We start from the raw sequence: 16,903 nt of genomic DNA on the forward strand, positions 1-16,903 counted from the left end.
AGGGAGCTCTGCAGAAAAGTTGGGCTCATTTGGATCATTGAGATTGCACCAGCAATCTGTCTCATCTTTCCTATAGCTTTTGTGCTGCGCTGGTCCTCCCAGCAACACTCATGGTGGGACTACACTGCGTGGCAACAAAGTGTCTTAACTTCTGTAATAGAAATTGTCCCATGGCAGTTTTCATGTGATTGGAGAGATTTGCTGGCAGTGGTTAGTTTGGTGGTGCAGCCGTGGGAGGTATCTGAGGCGTTCCTCCCAGGATTCCTCTGTTTCTCCCATAATTATCTAACTTTACATCTTCTGTCAGGAACTCCAGCTCTCTCTCACATCCCAGAAATACCTGTGCTTCAGTGCTGGACTGTGGCCCTTCTGTTCTGCTGTGCTCTCTTTCCAGCCCCAGGGCTGTGGCTCAGGCTGAGGCGTTGCTGTTCCCGCTTCCAGCATCCTCTGTCTCGCCTTTCCCCGCAGAACACCATCTGCTGACCTCCAGATTTGGAGTGGTTCTTCAGTGCTGTCCTTGCTTCTCTCCCGGGGTCTCCTGATCGCTGCTCATGGGCGCAGAGCCCTGTGAAGCCCTGTGCTGGGTCAGGCTCCTGGAGGGGACTGGAGCTGCTTCTTGCTCAGCTCTGGAGCTTTCTGAGCAGCAAATCAAGCTGTGCTGGTATGAGCAGCAGTGCTGGTATGACACTTGACATGCTAAATTCAATTATAGTGAGGACAGAGTTTAAAAGCAGTCTTTTGTCTAAAGTACAGTATTTTGGCAGCAATTAACTCCAAGTTTTATCATTCTCCCCAAGACAGACATGAGAGTGATCAGTTATGCATGAGGAGCTGCTCCATGGTGAGAGGCAGGCAGCTGCCCAGGGACAGAGCAGGATGTACACACACTGCAGGGCATGATGTCCACTGCCACCTTGCTTCAATGTCCGTGTTTGAGAACTTTGGGAAATGGTTTGGGAGTGTTTGTGCGACCAGACCCTCCTTTGTGTTTCTCAGTGCTGTGATCTGGGATTCCACGCCAGCCTTGCTCGGACCTTCAGGACATACCTGTCTGCTGAGTACAACCTGGAAACGTCCCGCCATGAGGGCCTGGACATCATTGAGAACGCTGTGGACAACCTGGATGCACGGAGCGACAAGCACACCATCATGGACATGTGCAACCAGGTCTTCTGCCCACCGCTGAAATTTGAGTTCCAGCCACACATGGGGGATGAGGTAAGGTGCTCACCTGTGGGGCTGCAGAGGGGCCTGGCCTGGCCCGGCCTGGCCCGGCCCTCCTCTGAACCATCACTTTGAAATTGTTCCTGACTCCTTACCCCTCTCTGCTGCCTTCACACACTGCTGTTCATGTTTCCTTTCCTAATGAGACTCTTGGCTCGTCAGGGCTCCTCCTTTCAGGCTGCCTCTTGCTCCGTGTCTCTTCCAATTAGGGAGTCCGTGGTTTGGCTCTCTCTGCCCCACAGATCTGCATAGGGGAACTGTGATTAACGTGCTGTAATTGGGAGAGTGCTGAGTGCAAAACATCGGTGCTGGCCCAGGTCCAGGGCACTGCTGATGGGACACATGGCAATGCAACCTCTCTGGAGGCTGCTAGGAGCTTGTGGGGGCTGGAGGGAGTTGTGTGGGTATGGAAATGTGTGTCTGGTCCATGCATGAGCCATGGAATGTCTCCTGTCTCAGGTGTGCCAGGTGAGCGCCCAGCAGCCTGTGCAGACCGAGCTGCTGATGCGGTACCACCAGCTGCAGTCTCGACTGGCCACCCTCAAGATAGAGAATGAAGAGGTAAGAGCTCAGGTTTGTGGGCAGTGCTGCTGAGCCTTTCTTCTGTTGGAGGTTTCCTGGTGTGCTCAGGTGTGGAGCCCCTCCTGTGACAGAGCTGGAAGTGCCCACAGACCGCAGCCAATGCTAGCCCAGGGCTCAGGAGCTGCCTTTTGGCTGGTTGTTTTGGCTCAAGATGTGTCCTTTCCCCAGTCTACCTCAAACCTGCGCTGTCCTGTTTCTGATAGGTACGGAAAACGCTGGATGCCACGATGCAGACCTTGCAGGACATGCTGACAGTGGAAGATTTTGATGTTTCTGATGCCTTCCAGCACAGCCGCTCCACTGAGTCGGTCAAATCAGCTGCATCAGAGACCTACATGAGCAAAATCAACATTGCCAAGAGGAGAGCCAACCAGCAGGAGACTGAAATGTTCTATTTCACTGTAAGTCTCAGCTCAGGCCATACAGGACATGAAGCATTAATTGCCAGGGCTAAGGCCCAGTTAAGTGCTCATTAGTGAAGAGCAAGAACCAGTTCAGTCTCTTTAGGTACTTGTCTTCTGTCAGATTTGAGTCTGGAATGCATTTCAGTGGCAGGGCACCACATAGGGACCGACAATCCAGGGCCTGCCTTGTTTTTCTCTTTGAAGGAACAACTGGAGAAGCCAGGTGAGATCGAAAACTTACTGAGTAGGAGAGGCTCAGAGCAGGGTGCAGACTTCAGATGGCCTCACCGTGGGCCACCATCCAGGGGCTCTTCAGGAAGGCCTTCAGGACTGTGAACTATCAGCCAAGCCTTCTCTCTCTAGCCTACACAGCTTAAATTTGCTCTGAGCCCGCAGATGAGCTGAAGCCACTCACATACCAAGGAAGGCACAAAAGCCAGGCTGTGGTGTGTGTGCCTGCCCTGCAGCTCTCATGCTGCATTCCCAGGCAGAATTCAGGTCTCTGTTCTGGTACCTGAAATACAAGTTACAGCCATGAGTTCATCAGAAGTCTCCCTCATTTCAGTGTGGGTCATAGCCTACAGTTAACAGCATCTTGTGATATATTACATATGCATAGAAGAACTACTTTCTCTTAATAATATTATTGTAAATTGGGAGGGAAATTGCAGTTTTCATTTGGAGTTGTGCTTGGGGTTATTTTAATGGTTTTTGCAGAGATTTGATCTTTCCCATTCTCTGTCTCCTGTTTTCCATCTCTGTTTCCCTCTCTCCTCTTCCCTGTATAATGCCTTGCTCTGGAGTGTTCCTGGGTGTCCGATGGCCTCACTGTGGGGTGGGCAGTTGTGCTGCGCAGTGTCACCTGCTGCATGGAGCACCTGACAGTCCCTGCCCTGGGAGGGCTCAGGCACTGGGAGTTCTTGCTTGGCATTGTTGGTTGCACAGAGGCAAAGCCCTGGCAGTGCAGGCAAAGCTGCTTTGATTTCCTAGGCCATTCCCAGAAGCCTGACAAAAGAAAGCCAGCTTTGAACTCTTTGTCCCTCCCTGCGTTCCCAGGCAGGAGGGGCAGCACCAAGGCGACCAGGCTAATAAGATCATCAAGCCGGTGCCTGGAGCAGGGAGAAGTGATTAGAGCCTGCTGAGCCCGGTGCAGCCTGCCCAGCTCCTGAGCCCGCTCCAGCAGCACCAGGCCCCCCCTGCAGCCCCTAGGCAACACTTAACGTCCATTAGGGGCTTCGTTGCTTAACCCACTGTGTGTGTTTGTTAATTCCAGAAATTTAAGGAGTATCTGAATGGCAGTAACCTCATCACGAAGCTCCAGGCTAAACACGACCTGCTGAAGCAAACTCTGGGAGAAGGTGAGTTGGGGTCAGGTCCAGGGAGGATCCTTCAGTCACCTGAGAGGGTTTAAACCATGTGTCATGTGTCAGCCTCACTTGTGTGTTCTCCTGAGTGACTGATGGTTCTGTGCCTGGCTGCTGCTGCTGCTCAGGTTAACCAGTGACATGCAAAATCATGATTTCCTTGGAATATTACTCCTCCCACTTTTCTTTGGGAGTGCACATAGAGAAATCTCTTTGAATCTGATACTGTGTGCTGAAGTGCTGGGTTACTTCTCCAGCAGCAGAGATTCCCACTCACTCCCACCCTCTGCCTCTTTCCTTCCTCTCCCTCTTCTCCCCCGCTTTCTGCAGCCCTGACATGGTGTTTTCCTGCCCTTGGTGCCGTGTGTCTGTCACAGATTTGCAGCACCCTTGTTGATTCAACAGACTCCTTGACCCATGGCCATACATATTTTGACTTGTCCTAAACAAGAACTGCAAGGACATCCTTGTTTTTAAACCAGTTTTCCCATAAGAGTCTTTTATTCTCCCAGATAGTTTCACAGATCTGTTTTAGAGCACGTGCACACAGACAGGCTCCACACAAAGCAGGGGCAGTGAGTGGCTCTGGGTGGAACCCACCACTGCTGGGATAGTGATGTCACCATGCCCCTGGGAGAAGATTTTAGCTCTTTAAAGCATCTCAACTAACTGAATTATTTCTGGTGTAAAGAAGATGGAGATGAGTTGGTATCCTGATTCAACAGGAGAGAATATATTTAAATGAAAACACATAAATGGTCCATGGCCTTATTTTAACAATACAAAAATTGGAATCCTCATCTTAGAGTAAAAACAATAAATAATAAATAATGGCTTTTTGTTGGCTGCTTTGCCAAACATGTTTTCTTTGCCAGATTTATTTAACCTTAAAATCCACTTTCTGTGGTGTGCTCCACTCAGTGAAGACAGAGCCCAGTCAGGCACAGACTGTGAGCACAGGGAAGGCCCAAGGGCCTGTAGGCAGGGCTGGCATACAGTGCTCGGGCTCCTGTGGATCGGGGCAAGAAGTGAGTAATCTGCTGAAGATTCACTTAATGCTGTGCTGCTTCCTTCCCCCAAAGCCACGCTGCTGCTGTGCTCAGGATGGAGATGCAGGGCCAGGCATGTCATTCTCCAGAGCTGTGCAGAAGCAGCTGTGGAAGATCCTCACATGAAGCTTTCCAAGCTTTTCCCAGGCCATGGGATCATCCTGCTCTGTAGGCTTTCAGCAAGTTTTTAGCCCAGAAATACCAAGCGCTATGTTTCAGCGTGAGCTGATTCTCGTTAGGAAGGAGTCTGAATTTGCAAATCACGTATGTGGAATTCTTTGCTGTTTCAGTGAGGAATTGGCTCCCAGCTTGTTTTCTGCAGGTGCCAAGGGAAAGCAGGATGGAGGCATGTGCAGCCAAATGCTTCCTTTTATGTGTTTTAGCAAGGGAAGAATAACTCAGCTTTCCTAGCCCTGGGAGACAGGCACAAAGAGCATGTGAAATTAGTTTAGTTTTTTTCAGTGGATTGACAAATACTGTAAAAAATGAAGAGATCTAATCAGCAGGGATCCGCTCGCATTTCTATAAGATCCAAGCACTAAAAATACACAAAGGGAATGGAAATAGTGACGGTCACAACAGAGTTTGCCTGATGGTGATTAGATGGGCTGTTATCTCCCAGGAAAAGCTGGGGACCCAAATACTCTGTTGCTTTCAGGTGCTGTTCATGGCCCTGCGTGAGGCAGTTGGGTGATCTCTGTGGCCTCCCTGGGCTCCAGCGCCTCTTGGGCTGCCCTGTTCCTGCTGGCACTCAGCCTGTCCTACCTGGTGCCCAGGAGCCTGTGCTGTGGGCCTGCTGTGCCACTGGGTACACACATGGTGGATTTCACGTGGCAAAGGAACTGGTGTTGTCAGTGGGAGCTGCAGATCCTTTCCATCTCTTGTGGCTGGGTCTTGGATTTCTAATATGTCTTTAATGGTGGGGGCACCAGGTGGGCATCTCTCCTCCCCAAATTCAGCTTCTCTCTGCCAGGAGCCATTACCTTGGGTAACCAGCAGTGAGGGTGTGAGCACCTGTACAGCTGTGCTCTGCAGTTGTGTGGTGGTGGCTGATGTGGAGCGATGATGGGAACTTGTGTTTCTTACAGGTGAAAGAGCTGAGTGCGGAACAACCAGGTGAGCACTTTCTTCTCCTTACTTGCTCCTGGGGAGGGCTGGCGCTGGCAGGAGGGGGCTGTGGGAAGGGGGGTTTGCTTTGCTACTGGTGCAGCTTGGTGGGGTTCAGTTGCCCACCTCCAGCCCCCCTGTGCTGATGGGCTGGCAGTCCCCATGCCCCACATCCTGCTTCCCAGCTGCATGGCCTGGAATGCCTGGATCAGGGGGGTGACACACAGGCCCTTGGTTCTGCTGCAGTGTGGTTTCTGGCTGACTGGCTCTGATGTGCCTGGATGTGCTTTGTCAGCATGGTGCAGTGCCCTGGAGCGTAGCTGAGATGGGGTTGTGTTTGGACAGGGTGACATGAAGGTGTCCACCCACTCCCTGCCATCCCTCTTCCTCTGAGGACTTTAATATGTCCCTGAAATGCTCTCCCAGCTCTGGTTGCTTTGCCTATGAGTGCAGAGCATGTCTGTATCACAGACTTAATCCCCCTACTGCAGGGGGTGGGGCTGGGGTAAATGTGACACAGAGGAGGCTTTGATCTGTGTCCAGTCCGTGAAGCTTCTCCACAGAACTCCAGTGGCTTGCTAGGAGTGTGCTGGTGTTCTGACAGTGAGACATAGGCCAGCAGAGCATCCAAACTGCTCCCTAGAACACGCACAGCCTCTCTGTGTGTGAGCTTGTTCCAACCTTGTTTGTATTTAATAAAATTTATAATACCAGCAAAAAAAAGCTCCATTCCCTCTTAGAAGTGGTGAAGCAGATGGTGCGGCCTGGGCTGCCGTGCCAGGCAGGAAGGAGGCTCCTTGTGCTGCCGGCACCAGGCCGAGTGGCGTCAGGGCTGGGCACCCAGTGGGGCACTGAGGTGCTGTGAGGACAGAGAGGGACCTGCAGAGAGCAGGGGCTGTGCAGTGTGTGGCTGCCCCGGTGCACTCCGAGGAGCTGTCCGTGGCCCTGCTCACCAGTCCCTGCCGGATCAGCTGTCAGAGCAGCCACCCCTCACTGCCATTGCTGCCTCTGGGCACAGGGGAGCTGCCCCGAAGGCCTGGGCCCGGGTGTGTGTGCAGGCCCCTGGCTGGGGGCTGCAGGCACAGCCCCTGCAGTGTGAGGGGCAGGGATGCTCCAGTGGGCAGCAGTCACCTCTGCTCCTCAGTTACCCCTCGAAGGAGTGGTTAGAAGCTGTAGGAGTGTAGAGTCAAGATTGCTTAATTAGAGGCATCTGATTAAGGAACCAGCAGGTGATGTCAGTGGGAGCTGCAGACCCTTTCCCTCTCCTGTGGCTGAGTCCTGCTGTCCCCTTTGCACCAAGCTTTGTGTAAAGTGTCCATGTTATTCCGTGAGGACTCCTGCATGAAGGCTCCCAGCACCCAGTTTTGTGTGTGTTTGCAGTTGTGTTCTCTCCCCTACAGACAGTAGGGCCTGGGGCAGAGGGCAGGGCAGAAATCTGTTTGGGATTTTGTGGTGTTTTTCTCCTTTTTCTAGATCTAGACACTGAATGTCCTTCATTATCCAAAGAAATTGGACTGGGAATAGCATTAATGGAAGCAGCCCTCCAGTGTCCTCAGTACTGCACTGAAACCTGTCACAAGCTTCCCTGGCTTCTTGGTCACTAGCAGTGGCAGGGTCATTCCCCTCCCTGGGATTCCAAACAGAAGTTAGACACGGGAAGGTAGAGGTGTTCCCATTGTCCTCATTCAGGAACTTTCTGTGAGCAGAATGAAATCTCTTTGGGAACAAAAAGGAATACCCCAGCATTTTCTAGGGTAGCTGACGTTTATATCCCCTCAGCTGCTCTTGGTGCCTTTTTGGGCTGAGGGAGTGCTGAGCTGTGGTGGTGGGAGGCAGGTGTTAAATCCAGCTGACCACCAATGCCTTTGGTTTCCTGCTGGAGCGGTGTCCATGTGGGACACACCAGTGTGAGTGGCTGCAGGGTGTGTGGAGCTACATGTCGAATCCTCACAGAAGGATTTTTCTGTTTGATTTTTTATTCTCAGTTTTAACCTGTGAGATCTCACCCTGTCATTGCATTTATGTTGGTGTTTTGTTGATTTATTTTGTTCCATTTTCTCCCAGGCCCCCATGTCTTCCCCCTAAGCCACAGAAAATGAGGAGACCTAGGCCTCTCTCAGTCTATAATCATAAACTCTTTAACGGCAATATGGAAACATTCATTAAGGTACTTGTTGGCTTGCAGTAGGAGTGTCTGTGAACGCTGGGAATGGAATGGTGGCTTTCCTGTCCTGGCTGCTTGCCATCCTCAGGGGGTCCCTCCGGCCCGTCTGCAGCCTCTTGCCTCGGTGATGATTTCACTCCATAGCTTCCCTCGTTTATTCCTGATGTTCCCTGTCCCATCAACTCTGTGCCCCAGACCAGGGCAGCAGGGAGGGCCCATGGCTGGTGGCCATGTGCAGTATGAGGCAGTCCTGGCTGAGTGTTCTCATTGTCCTGCTGCTTCTACCCATCCTGAGAAAAAAGATTACACAAGCTCAGCCCAGCCCTCAAAGGATCAACAGACATCCCCCCTTCCCCTTTTCCACATGGTTTTGGTGGCCATCCATGCTTGTGGCTGAGAAGGAAGATAAAATGTCTCATAAGCCCCCAGAAAGTGTCTCTGACTTTCAAGGATTGTCAGCCTGTGGTAGAAATCCTGTTGTATGGGTGGCCATGTTGGAGGGCAGACAGGAGATCCTCAGCCTTACACAAAAATACATCAATAACAACCAGCCCAGCTGGCTCATCCCCTGCCAGCTGCTGACAGGTGATGTCCTATGCAGCCTGGGGCTTACTGGGTTCCCACAGCCCAGAGTAGGCACTAACCTTTGGGGAGGACAGGTGACCTTGTCCCTGCAGAGTCACCATCCTGTCTGGGTGGCCATGACCTTGGAATGCTGCAGGGGAGGGGACTCGGTGGCCTGCACACTGACCAGCCCACGCCAGGGCCAGCCAGGGCCAGCACCTGGGCTGACTATCCAGCCTCGGAGCAGTCATTCCTAGGCAGCTGCCGAGGGTAGTCTCCTCCAAACCAGCGCTGGTAATGTATGGCATGGGGCTGTCATCTGTGGGACAGAGTATTCCTTTCCTTGTGGTGGGGTGAACTTGGATGAACTCAGTTAATCCCAGTGCATCCCAGTGTAAGGGACTTTGGCGCTGCTCATCCTAGGAAATCACCCAGAAGGGAGGTTTGAGGAGCAAAATGAAGAGCTGTGGATGTGGGATTTGTCCCAAAGGATGCCTCCAACTATCCCACTGCCAGTCCTCCAAACCCTGCCGTTAGCTGTGGAATGGCTGTGGGAAGGATTTCCAAAGGCAGTGATGCTATTCCAGTGGCAGCGTTTAATCCTGCTCTGGAGAAAGCTTCAGTGAAAACACTGTAGGAAGCAGTAATGATGAGCTGTTGGATTAGGTGACTAATAGGCATCATCTGGCTGGGGTTTATTCCCTAAGTCTCAGGGCAGTGTCTGTACACAGTGCCAGCACAGAGAGTACCGGCCCTGCTGGCAAAGCCTGTAATCCTGTTAGGATTTGTGATTACTCCTGACTTAAACTGGTTTTTAAAAAAGTAATGCTCATTAAATCCCAGCCTGTTCATCACTGAGAAGGAGGAATTACCTGCTCTAGAAAGCCATCTGAGCAGAAGTGTCCCGTGCTAGCAAAGACCCCTCAGGGGATGGCTGGCTGCCCCTGGGGTGTACAGCCTCACAGGCAGCTGGGCCACTGGCAGCTGCCCAGTTGTCCCCTGGTCACCCAGTGCCCCCTCAGAGCCTTGCCTGTGCTCCAGGCAAGGTCTGGCCTTGTCCTCAGGCTTCTGGGAACGCCACAGGTTCAGAGAGGGAGGAAATCCGAGAGGCTGTCCCTGCAGGTCGCTGAGGCTGGGGTGCAGCGTGCCGAAGGGGTTTGGGCGGGAGGGTAGACATCCCAAAGGCCTGTGTTGGCCCTTGCCAAGCTGCCATTGCATTTGAGCGTTCATGGCCTCCGAAGGAGATGCTTACCTCTAACTAAACTTACCCCTGCTTAATCTGTTCTCTTTTTTCCACTCTGCTGCTTTTTTGTGTGCTCAGAGGAAGGAGGAATGCGCGAACGAGGAATCAGGTACTTACTGGAGGCCCATCTGTGAGATGAAGGGAATTGCCAGAGATGCCACTGTGCTGTCCTGGAAAAACAGCCAGAATCCCAAAGAGAAATGTGTCCACTTGGGCTGTCAGACATGGCCCATGGTCCCCTTGAGCTTCTGCCACCAGGGGCCTGGGGAGAAGCCAGAACTCTTCACTGGTTCAGATTCAGGCGCTTCATTCCATGCACAGTGGTGTTTGTTCGGTTTTTTAGCACCTGCTGACAATGGCTGTTTCCTTTGGTGGAAATAATGTTGTAAGCTGTGTTACTGGAAGCTTATTCCACCAGCCAGGTGTAGCACAAGTTTTATTTCAGCTCAGCATTCCACCTTCGGGGTGGAATAGCTGTGATCCCTCACGGCAGTTCCTTGTCTGAGCCAGAGAGGGAGCAGCAATGTTTCACACACCTTAGTGACAGCTTTCTTGTGTGTTTTTGGCTGCACACGGTATCCTCAGCGCTCTTCGATGGCTCCATGTTTGTAACACCTCCTTTCCCTGCCTGTCCTCTTACTAAACTCCCCAGCACTAATTTTCAAATGTCTGGTTTTGCAATCTTTAATGCATTTCCCATGCTTTGTTAGCAATAAACCAGTAATTTTTCCTCTTTTTCCTTTCCTTTCCTGAAGGATTCGGGACAGGCCATTCCACTTGTCGTAGAAAGCTGCATCCGCTACATCAATCTGTATGGTAAGTAGACTCAGTACATCCACAGAAACCTTCTGCCAAGGAATAAAGTACTTGAGTGAGCAGTGAGATCCAGCAGATCGCAGGGGTGCCTGCAGTCCATTCTCCATGGGCTTGGGTTATAATTCCAATGGTGTTGGCTGTGATGCAGCATTGGATGACTGGCAAATAGTGAGTTTTTGCTAGCATGTACCCAGGTTAAATTGTTCACTCAGGCCATGAGCTCTTTCAGCACCCTGATCTGGGGCCTTGGTTGGAGAATATGAGCAGAAGTGAGATGGAGCAGGCTGTCCCTGCTTGGTCCAAGCCTGTCTGGTACATCGACTCCGGGGTTCTGCTGTTTTTACCTGCAGGTATTGCCCAACAGTTCCAGGAATCTCTCCTAAAGTGTTGTTCTCTTCCAGGCCTCCAGCAACAGGGCATCTTCAGAGTCCCTGGCTCCCAGGTGGAAGTCAACGATATCAAGAACTCATTTGAGAGAGGTGTGTAGCTGGGGTGTGCAGATACAGCAGGATGCCCTGTCCAAGCAGGGATCCTTGGTGGGAGTTGGTGTGTGCTGGCTGCATTAGCCATGGTGTAAAGCTTGTGTAAATCCCTTTCTGCTACGAGACATGAGAAGGTTTTATCCCTTCTGGGTTTCTCAGTGTTGTGTCTCTGGGAATAGCAAAGAGTCACCCAGGGAAGGAGTATGAGAAGTAGGGGTACATGCAGATGTCTTTTCCACAGTCATTAAAAACACAAGAGTCATAAAAGACTTTGCTGGGGATCCTTGTTCATCCTTCCTGCAGCAGTTTGCCAAGGGATGCACAGCATTCCTGCCTGTACCTGGTGGCAGTGCTGGCTGTGGAGGTGCCAGTGAATCTGTTGAGAAAATCACATTCAGGGTGCCGGGCTGGTGAGAAAGGGAAAGCAGTCCTGCTGTCCTGGGTGGAGGGGAGCTGGGACAGTCCTGCTGGGAATAGTGACCCTTAATCCTTGAGCAGCATTGGCAGGATCAGGGTGAAGGTGGATGGGGCAATGGGTAAGGGAGTGTTGGGATTGTCAAAGGCTGGAGGATTTGCATATCCAATTTAAGAGGAATTAGTATCCAGATTTCTGGGGTGCTGAAAGCCTTTCATAGGTGTGAGTCAGTACAAAGCTGTCCAGAACCGCTGGGTCTCTTCCAGGGGTGTAGTTGTATCCTCCAGCCAAGCCTGTCCTCTCAGGCTCTCACTTGCTGTCGTTCAGACCACCTCAGCTTTCTGGGCTGGTGCTGTAAATGTAAATTTGCTGGACTGGAAACTGTGAAGGAGAGATAACCAATACCATCCTTGTCCTCAGGAAAGGTTTGAAATCCCCCAGTAAAACTGGTTTTCAGGAAAAATCAGCATTGCCATTGCACATGAGGAGGGTTTCTGCACCCTGGGAATTTTGGGTGTTCCACTAAATGAGGAAAACCACTTGTTGTGTTAGTCCAGCTTGATGCTGATGCTGGACATAAAACCTTTTCTCTGGGCAGGTGAAGACCCCCTTGCTGATGATCAGAATGAACGAGACATTAACTCAGTGGCTGGAGTCTTGAAGCTGTATTTCCGAGGACTGGAAAACCCCCTCTTTCCTAAGGAAAGGTTTCAAGATTTGATATCTACTATAAGTAAGTACATGTGACAGCTCTTCGTGGAGAACTGGGTGGGACGAGAGAAATACTAACACACATAACACAGGCTGCACACTTGGTGTCCCAGCCTAAGCAGGGTGAAGGACTTTTCCTTTTATTCTTGGAAGGCTGGGGCTTTACGTGGAAGTTCCTCAAAGGCACATGGGCAATAGACAGGTCAAAAGGCACTTTGCAGAGGCCACATGGGGCTGTCCTCATGTGTGCAGTGGTGATGGTTATCCCCGTTAATTCCTGAATTATGCCCAGTTGGAACATTTTGCTCAATGAGAAAGGCAAGTGCTTTGAGAGTTTATTCCTCTAGGTGTCAAAACAGATCTCTATTGTCATAGGGTTTTATCCAGTTTGTATTTAGTTGTTTTGTTTTGACAAACATCCTCTTATGTAAAACCAAACTGAAGAAGTAGAGAACCCAGCAGGCAATAATGGGATAAATCAAATGGAAAAATTCCCCACATTAAATACTATAAAGCTATCCATCTTGGTACTGAGGCGGGATTTAGCTCAGAATTTTGATTAAATGGCAGTCCAGCTACATGTTGTCAGTGAATTTTATTGTGATTAGCAAATGGCATAGTTTGAGCCAGAGCAACACTTCTGTGTGATCTGCCTGCTCCAGAAAAGCTCTGGTGCTTGTCCTCTGCTTCCTATGGAACAGCAGCCACAGGATTAACTCTCTACAGAACACAGGGATAGCTTAGGGCAGGACAGCCCCGAGTCACCCCCTTCCCAAGGGAGGGAGCAGGTGTCTGATGGCAGCTCCGGGCTCTATGCACCCCTGTGGAGTGGAGAGCAACAAATCTGAGAGTACTGACTCAACACTGGTTCAGCTAACCTATTTCCTAGGAATTTCTAATTCCTGTTCAGAGCAGTAGGAGACAGCAGTGGAAGGGCTCAGAAGGATCCAATGCATAGCCCAAAAGAGCAACACGAATAAAAACCGCATTTAAAAATCTGCCCTAGAAAACAGTGCTCTGTTTTCTGTGCCACATTGACTCAGGCTTTTGAGGAACAGAGGAGTTGTTGAGGAATGAAATAAATAATGCATAAACATTTGTTTTAAAAATAAACCCACGGAAATGTCTTTATATGCTCTTTATGCTGAATCTGAACATACAAATTGCCCTCTGGAGGAGCAGTGTGCCCCATTCTCTTCCTGCACCTTAGTGCCAAACTCATGGATGACCTCTGGAGACAGGTGTTTGTTTTCCTCTCTTACTGGGCCACTAGATCTGGAACAAGTCCCTCTGGTGCTGAGCTGTCTGGTCCTGAGAAGGTTTTTAAGGATGTGCTTTCTATCCATGTGTTCCAGAAATTGAGAACCCTGCAGAGAGAGTGCACCAGATCCAGCAGATCATTGTCACTCTGCCTCGGGCTGTCATCGTGGTCATGAGATACCTCTTTGCTTTCCTTAACCAGTGAGTCTGTTTTCCTGCTTTGCCAAGCTTCTCCTTGCCACCCCTTTTGCCCGGGCTTCCCCGTCTTTGCTGCCCGAGTTCTCTCTGGTGTTACCATGCGGAGCTGTGCTTTGCTTCTTCCCCAGCCTTGCTGGGCCGTGGCTGTGTGTCCGGGGAAGGGGGCAGCTCGCTGACGATGCGTCCCGGGCCGGTGGGGGTTGGTGCTGGGAGGTTTTCCAAGCGAGCGGGAATGCGGCACGGCAGCTCCCTCACACATGTGCTTGCAGCTTGTCACAGTACAGCGATGAGAACATGATGGATCCCTACAACCTGGCCATCTGCTTCGGGCCCACGCTGATGCACATTCCTGATGGGCAGGATCCGGTGTCCTGCCAGGCCCATGTCAATGAGGTCATCAAAACCATCATCATTCACCACGAGGGCATCTTCCCCAGCCACCGAGAGTTGGAAGGGCCTGTCTATGAGAAGTGCATGACCGGAGGGGAGGAGTACTGGTGAGCTCTCTGCAGGGTTCCTGCGTACAAACACCTGCATCAGGCCAAGAGGCTCTTGCACGCTGAACCGTTTGATTTAGTGTTAGCAGTCAAAACAGGCAGTTTCACCAGATACTTCATTTTCTTGTATTAGAAAACCTCAGTAAAAAACATCAGAAGAAACTTTTTCCAGTGCAAATACTAATATTGATGAATCATATTGAATTCAATATGATTCAATCATATTGAATATGAAATACTAATATTTTTTGAGCTGCAGATCCACAGAAGCATGTTCAACGAAACAGAATTTTAGGTCAATTCTATCTAAATTCCTGCTAGGCTGGGAATTTTGAGTAAAGTCCCATAGTTCCATCATAACTTGCTGGTTGGATGAAATCCCTCAGCCTGAGGTTAACCCAAACCTTCCAGTTCCCTTTGTTGCTGGAATTCTAACCCAGCATTCAGGTCTGGGTTTAACAAACCAGGATCAATAACAGACTTGAGCTGATTTTCTACAAATTGCATACATTTCTGAGACCTCACCGTGCCTGATACTAGTCACTTGCCACCATCCTTCCTGGTGCAGCAGAGGATAAAATGCTAAAACTCACTGTGAATTAGGGAACAGGACATTTAACTCGGCGTCACTTTGTGTTAGTTTTGCCAAACTCTACTAAATAGACACAAGAGCCAACAGAATGTGACATTCTGGGCCTGGTGATCGTGGTGTGGGTGTTTGCTGTTCTCAGAGCAAGTTTGGAGATACACTGTGATTTGAAATCATAGAATCAGAGAATCACAGAATCAGTTAGCTTGGAAAAGACCTCCAAGATCGAGTCTAACCTTTGACCAAACCACCACCTTGTTGCCTAGACATGTCCAGTCATTTCTTGTACACCTCCAGGGATGGGGTCTCCACCACCTCCCTGGGCAGCATCTCCCTCAACACATGAGGTGTGCTGAGTGCATTGGGAGCAGTGCCATTTGTTGTGTGACAGCCTGATGTGTTTCTTTGCAGTGACAGCCCGCACAGTGAGCCGGGCACCATCGATGAAGTGGACCATGACAATGGGACAGAGCCACACACCAGTGATGATGGTGAGCAGGGTGTGAGCAGGGGCTGGGTCCGTGTCAGCAGAGCCATGCCTGCAGGAGGGCAGCGAGCACTGTGGGATAGAGGCTGGACAGGCTGGCTGCTGGCAGGGCTGGGCTGGAGCAGGAGGCAGCGCTGTGCTTCCTCTGTCCCAGCAACACCAGCCATGAGGGGGAGTTTGGGAAATGCCGCGGGCACCGCTGTGGGGCAGGGAACCATGGCAGGGCTTGCTGTGTTGGGAGGGCCCTGGGGAGCTGAGCACCTTCTGCTTCTGACAGCTGCTGCTGCCTCGGCTGCGTCCTGCCTCGGCAGAACACGTCTGCCCTGCGAGGCCTGCGGGGAGGAGGATGGGCTCACCTGGCAAGCGGGGCCACACGGGAGGAGGAATGGCACAGGGAAGGGCACGTGAGGCCAGGCGGCTCCGGGCACAGGGAAGGGGCACGCAGGGCCGGGTGGCTCCAGGCCTGCTCTCAGCTCCAGGCAGGAGCCGACAGGCCTGGCAGAGGGAGGCAAGGGAGCTGCTGTGCAGCCAATTTCACACTTGGGTGGCCACGTTAATGGCTCCGATTGGGATTTCCGAGTGATTAACTGTGGTGCCAAGTGTACAGCAGAGGAACGGCTTTGTGAATTTACATATTCCCTCTCCCCCTTGCCCTGCACACACTCCCTGCTGGTAGCCCAGCATTGTGTCAGGGCTGTGGGAGCCCTTCTGGCTCTGTCTCCTCCATAACATTTCCTGTTGACTCTGCCCTCATGTGGGGGTTGCTTAAGGTGGGGAAGATGAATCTGCTGAAGCAGCCTGGCCTGTCCCAGGTGGGGCTGGAATGGGGCAGGGGTCCAGTGCAGCATCTCCCATGTCCTTTGGTGTCCCCCTTCTCCGTGTGGGTTTGGTCCCTAAGCAGAGTGTTGGTTCACACAGTGATGGTTGCTGAGCCCACAGTCAGTGATGGGGCAGAGCAAGTTTCTGTGTTTAATCAGAATGTGCACATCTGGAGGAACTGGGCAGGCTTGCCCTGTTTTGTTTTGTCCTTTTCTGTCTGCCAGTGTCCACGTGGGGATTGAAATGATCCAGTCTCATATAATCAAGGCACGATAATGCTCCGACAGTGGCAGGGGCAGCTGGGGAGTGGCAGCAGTCTGCCATCCAAGCAAGGCAGAGTGTGGGTTGCTGTGGTTAGTGAGGAGAGACACTGTCGCTGCTTTGCAGTTGTTGCAATGGTTTCTTTAGGATTCAGTGTTCCCCAGCTGGAAACAGATTGGCATTTTTACAGGCTCCTCCGTGCTGGGTGCCCCAGCAGCTCCTGCTGTGATGCCCTTGGCCAGAGGCTTAGAGAACCCTGTGTGCTCATGACCTTCCAAAGTGAAGTTCTGCCTCAGCCCTCCTGTATTTCAGGCCCTGAGCTCCCAGTTTGAGAGTCACAGGTGTTTGGTAGAGCTCACATTAGGAAAAGTGGGGTAGCAATGAGGCAAGGTGCTGCAGATGGTGGGGTGCAGAGCAGCTGCCTGGCTGGAGCCGGTATCATTATTTCCATGGGGGTCCCCAAAGGGGCATTAGTTGTTCATCAGTAATTCAGGCCAAACTGTCTCCAGAATAAGGAAGGGAAGAGAAGGTAAGTGGGGTTTGATCACAGCATCTGACACAGCTTGGCAAAATCTCAGGCTGGAGGATAATGGGGTTCTGTAACCAAAGGTGGAAAATGGGAGTGTGGGTGAGGATGCCATATGCACAGAGGGAGATTCCTGCTGCT

At 51.3% G+C, this 16,903-nt stretch overlaps 1 protein-coding gene across 2 annotated transcripts in view; it reads left to right on the plus strand.

Annotated features, from left to right (window-relative positions):
- SRGAP3 (SLIT-ROBO Rho GTPase activating protein 3) overlaps positions 1-16,903 on the plus strand; it is an 83,000-nt gene that overhangs the window by 59,098 nt on the left and 6,999 nt on the right. The window contains exons 7-18 of one of the 2 annotated variants that reach the window (XM_048315392.1): positions 997-1,218; positions 1,684-1,785; positions 2,010-2,207; positions 3,484-3,568; positions 5,712-5,739; positions 7,795-7,897; positions 10,457-10,517; positions 10,919-10,996; positions 12,013-12,147; positions 13,481-13,586; positions 13,853-14,080; positions 15,081-15,160. In XM_048315392.1, coding sequence (XP_048171349.1) covers positions 997-1,218; positions 1,684-1,785; positions 2,010-2,207; positions 3,484-3,568; positions 5,712-5,739; positions 7,795-7,897; positions 10,457-10,517; positions 10,919-10,996; positions 12,013-12,147; positions 13,481-13,586; positions 13,853-14,080; positions 15,081-15,160 — 1,426 coding nt within the window. Of the gene's footprint in view, positions 1-996; positions 1,219-1,683; positions 1,786-2,009; positions 2,208-3,483; positions 3,569-5,711; positions 5,740-7,794; positions 7,898-9,779; positions 9,811-10,456; positions 10,518-10,918; positions 10,997-12,012; positions 12,148-13,480; positions 13,587-13,852; positions 14,081-15,080; positions 15,161-16,903 lie in introns of both variants that reach the window. The other variant, XM_048315393.1, reaches the window with a different exon arrangement.

This window comes from Corvus hawaiiensis, chromosome 11 (assembly GCF_020740725.1).
Source record: "Corvus hawaiiensis isolate bCorHaw1 chromosome 11, bCorHaw1.pri.cur, whole genome shotgun sequence".
Classification (NCBI taxonomy): domain Eukaryota; kingdom Metazoa; phylum Chordata; class Aves; order Passeriformes; family Corvidae; genus Corvus; species Corvus hawaiiensis.